Source organism: Portunus trituberculatus, chromosome 46 (genome assembly GCF_017591435.1).
Source record: "Portunus trituberculatus isolate SZX2019 chromosome 46, ASM1759143v1, whole genome shotgun sequence".
Lineage (NCBI taxonomy): Eukaryota > Metazoa > Arthropoda > Malacostraca > Decapoda > Portunidae > Portunus > Portunus trituberculatus.
This window is the reverse complement of record NC_059300.1, coordinates 27,195,235-27,202,734: the sequence shown is the minus strand read 5'-3', so window position 1 is coordinate 27,202,734 and position 7,500 is coordinate 27,195,235. Positions and strand designations below refer to the sequence as shown.

The window sequence follows — 7,500 nt, the reverse complement described above, 5'->3', positions numbered from 1 at the left end:
GGTGGAGATGAAGGAGAAGCGGAGATGCGTAGTGTGTCTAGACAACGAATATGGTGCGATTTTCATGCCCTGCACACATTTAGTAACCTGCCCGTCCTGCGCCGCCACCCTCTCCACCTGCCCCGTGTGTAGAACGCCCGTGCAATACTTAGTGGCGGTGAAGATCGACTGAGGGGTGAGTGAGAAGTGGCGAAGGGGAAAAATGGAATGGAAAGAAGAGATAAGATATGGTTTGAAGTGTCACCATAAGGGAAATGACTGCCACAAGATTACAACGGAGTAGCAGCGGATGAAGGAAAGGAAGTTCAAGAGAGGAAGAAAGAGAAGACTAAGAGAAGTGTCTAAAAAGATACGGTAAAGAGGCGACTACATAGCTAGAAAAATCACAAAAGCAGAAGTGTGAAGGAGGAGGAAGAGGAAGAAGAGGAAGAGGAAGAGGAAGAGGAGGAGGAGGAGGAGGAGGAGGAGGAGGAGTAGAGGAGGAGGAGCGAAAACTTTGCCATAAACATGTTGGAAATGGATGATTACTGATGGAATGCTAATAAATGAAATGAATACGCCATTGTCCTTCAGCGAAAAAGATGATTACTGTGAGGATTTCCTTATTTATCAAACAAGTGTGTTCTGGAAAGATATTGGCATTGTAAGACGGATGAGCACGATGATGCTTGTCAATCAACATTCACTCCACTCCATTTCTGTCCCCTGAGGGTGTTAGACTAATACTGTGAAGCTCACTCAGGTTGTATACAAGAATTAAGTATTAACTATGAACATTTTCCCTTTGTGATGCACTCTCCACACACACACACACACACACACACACACACACACACACACACACACACACACACACACACACACACACAATCAACGTGAAATTAAGAATCTCACAACAAACCAATTCACTCTTTGTCACTCTGCCTTTGTCATTTACGCTTAACTTTTCCATACGCATTTTATAATTCCTTTTAATATTAAACAGGACATCGATGCTAATAAATTGTCCCGGATATGAATGATAGTCGAGGTTTTATTGTTCTGTTCCACGTCCCGGAGATTTGCAGCGGTGGATGCTTGATGGAAACACTGATATGGGAACTGGGGGAAATTTTGTGCCATCAAAACATGCCAATAATAATTAAACACACACACACACACACACACACACACACACACACACACTCCTCTCTGCTCTCTCCCCTCCTCTCTCTCTCTCTCTCTCTCTCTCTCTCTCTCTCTCTCTCTCTCTCTCTCTCTCTCTCTCTCTCACTCCTGTCAGATCTCCTTTCCTTGCGTCTACTTATAGTTTCCTCCTCCTCTCTTTTTGTTTCTCTCTAACTTCCTCCTCCATCTCCTCTTCCTTTCCTTTTCCAAGTATTCTTGTCCTTCCTTTCCTCCTTTCTTGATCCTCTTCCACCACTTAAGTCTCCTCTCATTGTTTTCCACTCTCCCTTTCCACTGTATTGTCAAGTTCTCCTCATGTTCCTCATCGTCTCAGCCTTCTCACACGTACAGTACATGTTCTCAAACCTCACACTATCAAATACATTAACGGTAACTCTTCAATTTTTCAATACTCCTTAGCGCAATGTAACTAATGAATACCAGCCGACACATCATCGCCAGCAAACAACATACCGCTGCCTTCAGAACTTCCTCCAGATTAACCCTTTTACTGCTGCTAGACACATCTTTCCTTCACGACTAACCACTCTTGAGACGTCGTTCTACACTACAGCCACCACTAAATAATATATTTTCTAGAAATTGCACCTTCTTTTTCTTCTTTTTAATGTCTTCTTTCTCGTAGACGTTTATTAATCTCTCCTATACTGGGACGCATTTTTACCATTAGTTTTGTGCATGATTAGACGATTTTATTTACATTAGGAAGGGTCTATGGATGTCAGAAGATTAGTGGCCTCATTCTCCACTATTTTAATCCCTACATAAATTTCTGAAGCTGTATAAAATCACCAAACAATAAGCACAATGGATATGAAAACGTGTCATGGTACCATATCGGTTAAGACTCCGTGCATTATTTTGAGTGTTGTGGATTGTTGCATATCGCGGTGAATGAGCTCTTTTCATGGTTCACAGCCACTTCTAAACACTACACTATCTAGAAATTGCACCCTTTTTTTCTTCTTTTTTAACGTTTTCTCTCTTGTGGACGTTTATTAAGACTCCGTGCATTGCTTTGAGTGTTGTGGATGGTTGCATGTCGCAGTGAAGGGGTAAGTTACTCGCTAGATGTTATAAGCGAGTTTTCCTTTAGCGAGTAATCTTCAGCCTGATGGACGCAATTCTTGATGCCGTCACCGTGAGCATTTCCGACACCCGTTGCTGCCGTGCCTGGGATACGTTGAGACTTCCCCCACCTTTGTTGTATATTGAAATTAACTATAAATATTGTTAGTTGATTCAAGGTTTCCATTCCCTGCTCTGTTCGTTGTGTATATAATGTATTAGCGTTTACCTGGAATAAGTTAAGCTTCCCCCAACCTTTCCTGCACATTCAAATTGACTTTTAAATGTAGTTAGTTGATGCAGGGTTTTCATTCCGTTCGTTGGGTGAACAGTGTATCTACGTTTCCCTGTAACGAGTTAAGCTTCCTTTGCCTTTCATCTATATAGAAAATTTACCCCAAAACATTAGTTAGTCCATGATTTCTAGGACATGCTACGTTCGTATTCATCTTTCCTAATGCAGCATTTCTAGGAAGAATGGAAAATCTGAGCTAGAAAGGAAGAATACCAGGTAGAAGAGCAAGAGGAAGACCAAGAGAGAAGTATTTGGATGGCTTAATAAGAACAGTATGAGAAGGATTCACGGCTAGTCGTCTGCTACTAATGACAGCGAATAGAGAAGAGTGGCATTCCATGGTCGCCAACGTCTGTACAGGCACGGCACTTTGGTAAGATATAGCAGCATTAGAATCAGGTGGACATTCCTGGCTATTCACGTTCAGTATGGCGAAGAGACATCGCAGTACAGATAAGCCCCTATCGCAAGTGTTGCCCAAGAATACGCCCGAGGTAGACAAGAGTAAACAAGGCTCCGTATTATCAAAATGTATCGGATTTAAACCATTTTTTATCGTGGTGTCCAGGATATGAAGAAATAAGAAAAAAGATAATAACTTTGCAAAGGTCATATATAAAGAAGAAACATAAAACAATTACTTTTTGACAATCTAAGGACACAAGAGAAGAAGGAAACAGTGTATGAAATGTGGAAGAAGAAGGATAGTCAGCGGAAGAACTTGATAGACAGAGCAGAATAGAAAGAGAAACAACACCAGGGAATCGCCGATACAAAGGCCAAGCTTCTCGATCTGAACTGAACTGACCTGACCTGACCTGACCTGACGACCTGTACATCAATTACCTTTTTTCTGAGCTTACAGTGTATTTTCTCTAAAGTGTCTCCTGGGTCTCGGTTTGAATGGTGTCCCAGGGAATGCGTGGTTGTCAGATCTTGAGGAAAACCGTGAACTATCCTTGTACTAAGTGCGTTGCTCAACAGAAAACAAGTATTATTCACATGAAATCAGTTACGTTATCAACAAGTTACAATATGTTTTAAAGCCAGGAGCCATTTTACAGTAGACTGACTATAGTGAAAGATACTCGGCTTGATGATTCTAGTGATTTCAACGACTAGAGACTGTGTTCCTCAACGTCTCAGCGCTTCACCTCGATCATTTCAAAGCGACTCGTGTGGAAGGGACTGGTGCTTCCATGATTCTAATGACGCTTAACCCCTTCAGTACCATGACGCGTTTTCATATTCATTCTGCTTATTATCTGGGGATTGTATATAGCTTCAGAAACTTGTGTGAGGATTGAAATAGTGAAGACTCTTGCCATTAATCTTCTGACCTCCATAGATCCTTCCTAATGTAAATAAAAGGGTCTAATCATATCCAAAACTCAAGGTAAAAATTGTATCCCACTACTGAAGGGGTTCATCAAAGACTCAGCATCATCACAGGGAAAAATCACCCTTCAAAATCCAGATTAATCATTTTTATGTAGCCCTCCAACACAATCCTAAAGAGAGAACAACGCTTTGGAGGATATGTACATACATGAAACCTCTTAAGAATTCCAGAGACGCACTTTTAGACCCATTAACTTTACTACTCACGGACACAGGAAACACCGGTGCGGGATTCGAGCGAGACAACTCAGAACACTAACCACTCTGGAATCATTAAAGGAAGAGGATATGGAAGCGGAAGGGGAAGAGGAATGACACACACACACACACACACACACACACACACACACACACACACACACACACACACACACACACACACCGTCAAGATAACCTCCTATTTCTCGCTCCACCTCGCCGCGAACGCACACCAGCACAGAATAAAAAGAAAACTGAAGTAAAAAAGACAAAATAGATAAAGAAAAAAAGCTTGGTTAGACTTCATAATCCTTAAGCCGCTAGTTTATCACAGAGGCAATCGTTTTTCATCCCAGTCTGTTCTGATTACCTTCATGGATATAAGTTTCCTCCTCCTCCTCCTCCTCCTCCTCCTCCTCCTCCTCCTCTTCTTCCTCCTCGTTATAGCTACCTGATGAATGACTGCTCCCTCTCCTCCCCTCCTACCTTCCCTCCCTCCTACCTCCTTCCTTCCTTCCCCTCCCCCTCTCCTATCCCTCCTCCTTTCCTTCACGACGCAAGCACTTGACTGGTGACTGAGTTATAGCAGGCAATGTGTCTGGCTGATGTGTGGTAGTGGGTGTGACTTATCCGCCATGCTAGGATGTGTGTGTGTGTGTGTGTGTGTGCGTGTGTGTGTGTGTGTGTGTGTGTGTGTGTGTGTGTGTGTGTGTGTGTGTGTGTGTGTGTGTATCATCCAGGCTTTCCACACTCTCTTCTAAATCCACCACATTCTTCTCCACTCTAAAGCATTTTCACACGTTTATCAAGGTCCCAAAATAGCTACTTATCATCTTCCTCGACGCCACACCACTACACCTCCCCTTGCTCGCGCTTCCTTACCTGCCTGACAACACCTCCTATCAACACCCACTGCCTCACCACACCTAACGTTACTACGAGTACCAGCATGACATAACACGCTCACTGGAGTAGAGAGATAATACACTAAGTTGGTGCTTCCAGGCTTAGTACATATTCTCTCTCTCTCTCTCTCTCTCTCTCTCTCTCTCTCTCTCTCTCTCTCTCTCTCTCTCTCATGGGTCACACTTCGTTTCTTAATGACTGGCACGTCTTCTCAGGATCAATTTTAAGGTCTATAGAAATAATTAGGTTCAGATTATTCCATTATGTTTTTTTCATATGATAAATTTTTATTGACTACAAATAAAATCATGGAAATACTCTTGAAATATCTCCCATACCATCCTTCTGACATCTATTTTCACTAAAGTCTGTCACAAGGGGCTGAGGCAAGTAGCTAAAACGTGCGAGAATATGAGCTTTAGCCACCAATTTTGAAAGCTAAAGCCACAGGGATGATAAGCAGGACTCTCAAACGTTTTTTCCAGGTAATACTAATGTAGTGATATCGTTAATCTGTCTCTAGAACCATAAATCAGTGTGACTTCAACTTAAGCGTCTGAACGTAGTGGAGGCGTCTTTTAATGTTATCGTTAATCCCTTGAGTACCATGGCGCGTTTCTATATTCATTCTGCTTCCTGATTGGTGATTTTATACAGCTTCATAAATTAATGTGGAGGATTGAAATAGTGAAGACTGTGGTCATTAATCTTCTGACCTCCATAGACCCTTCCTAATGTCAATAAAACGGTCTAATCATACACAAATCTCAAGGTAAAAATGTGTCCCAGAACTGTAGAGGTTAAACCTATAACGTTATCAGAACCCATCCCTACCGAGCTCCGCCCCATCTCAGCCACGTCCTCTTACACACATAAACATGCCACTCTACACTTCCTAAAACACAAATAAGCTTCAAATACACTTCTATCTCTCCACCTCTGCCTCCTCAAGCACCACTCCTCCAAGCTGCCCACACTTCCCAGCAACACAAGACAGGCGCGTCACTCTATTATCAATGCCCACTATATGACGTCACCGCTACTACTACACGCGTCACTACCACATGTCACCACACACATGCAACAAGATAAGATAAGTGTATTAGTTAAGAGGTGGGATTTTCAGTTACTCCATTTCCTTCCCCTGAAATTTATACCTCCTCTCTGTATCTCTTCCCGGTAATGATGGAGGTAATCGTCACACTCGACATCCTATTTTCCTTTTATCTTTTCATCGATCTTTTAACCTCTTCAATACTGGGACACATTTTTACCTTGAGATTCATGTACGATTAGACCATTTCACCCACATTAGAAAGTGTCTATTGAGGTCAGAAGATTAATACCAGAGACTTCACTATTTTAATCCTCCACATGAGTTTCTGAAGCTGTTTAAAATCACCAAATAGTAAGCTGAATGAATATAAAAACGCGTCATGGTGCTGAACGGGTTAAATGCGAACAGGAACTGGCTTCTCAGTGTACATTTTTTTTTTTTTTATTGTTTTTGTTGTTGTCGTTGCCCTTGGCCAATTTTCTCCTCTTACATGAAAAGAAAAAAAATAAGAAAAGAAACACGCAATTTTTTGGTACCAACTCAAGGAAATATTATTCATTAAGAAAAACAAAATAACTACTAAAGACTTCACTATTTCATGACATCTCTTGCTGCGAGAATAATCCTTTAATATCGCCATCTAAATTGCCACAAGACTCTTCTATCAAGCTGAGAAGAAGCTGAAGTAGTTGGAGGGTTAGTTTTTTTCTCTTTCTCTCACTTTCTTCCCATGCTAACTTAACCACTCCTTTGCCTCCTCCTTCTACTCCTCTTCCTCCCTCTCTACAAGTAATTAGATACCTATGTAATAATGATCATTTTAACCCTACTTCCTCCTCCCTCCTCCATCCTTTCTCCGTCCTTCTCCACCCCTTTTCATTATCCTTACTTCCTCCTCCCTTCTCTATCCTTCTCCATCTCTCTTCATTATCCATACTTCCTCCTCCTTTCTCCGTCCCCTCTCCATCTTTTTCCATCCCTCTTCTTCCCTTTGTCTTTCCCTTTTTCCCTCTTCCTCCATCCCTTCTTCAAACTCCCTTCCTTGACCCTCATTTCCCTGTTTCCCTTTCTTTGCTCTCCCTACCTCTGTTCCTTTTCTTGTCCTCCTCCAAATTTGTCCTTCCTCCTATGCGTCTTCCTCTTCTTCAAAACATTCTCGCTCTCTTCCCTCCTCCTTCGATATCCTGCTTATCTTCCTATCTTTTCTCCCTTCTCCTTCCATGCCCCCTTCCTCTCTCTTTTCTTTTTACCCTCTATAATCTTCCTCCTCCTCCTCCTCCTCCTCCTCCTCCTCCTCCTCCTCCTCCTCCTCCTCCCCTCTGATTCAATGTCCTCTTCCTTTCCTCTTCCCCTTGCCCTACTTTTCTAACTCCCTGTCCTTTCGCCC

The 7,500-nt window shown here is 42.3% G+C and overlaps 1 protein-coding gene and 1 long non-coding RNA gene across 3 annotated transcripts in view; one reads left to right on the top strand and one right to left on the bottom strand.

The window, feature by feature from the left end:
* The window catches only part of LOC123520201 (alpha-protein kinase 1-like), a 2,591-nt gene extending 1,567 nt beyond the window's left edge, over positions 1–1,024 (top strand). Inside the window, exon 2 of the mRNA XM_045282259.1 lies at positions 1–1,024. This exon is cut by the window's left edge and continues 832 nt beyond it. Within this exon, the coding sequence (XP_045138194.1) occupies positions 1–172 (172 nt within the window). The 3' untranslated portion in view covers positions 173–1,024.
* Positions 1–7,500, bottom strand: part of LOC123520202 — a 257,753-nt gene that overhangs the window by 243,887 nt on the left and 6,366 nt on the right. The window lies entirely within an intron of this gene.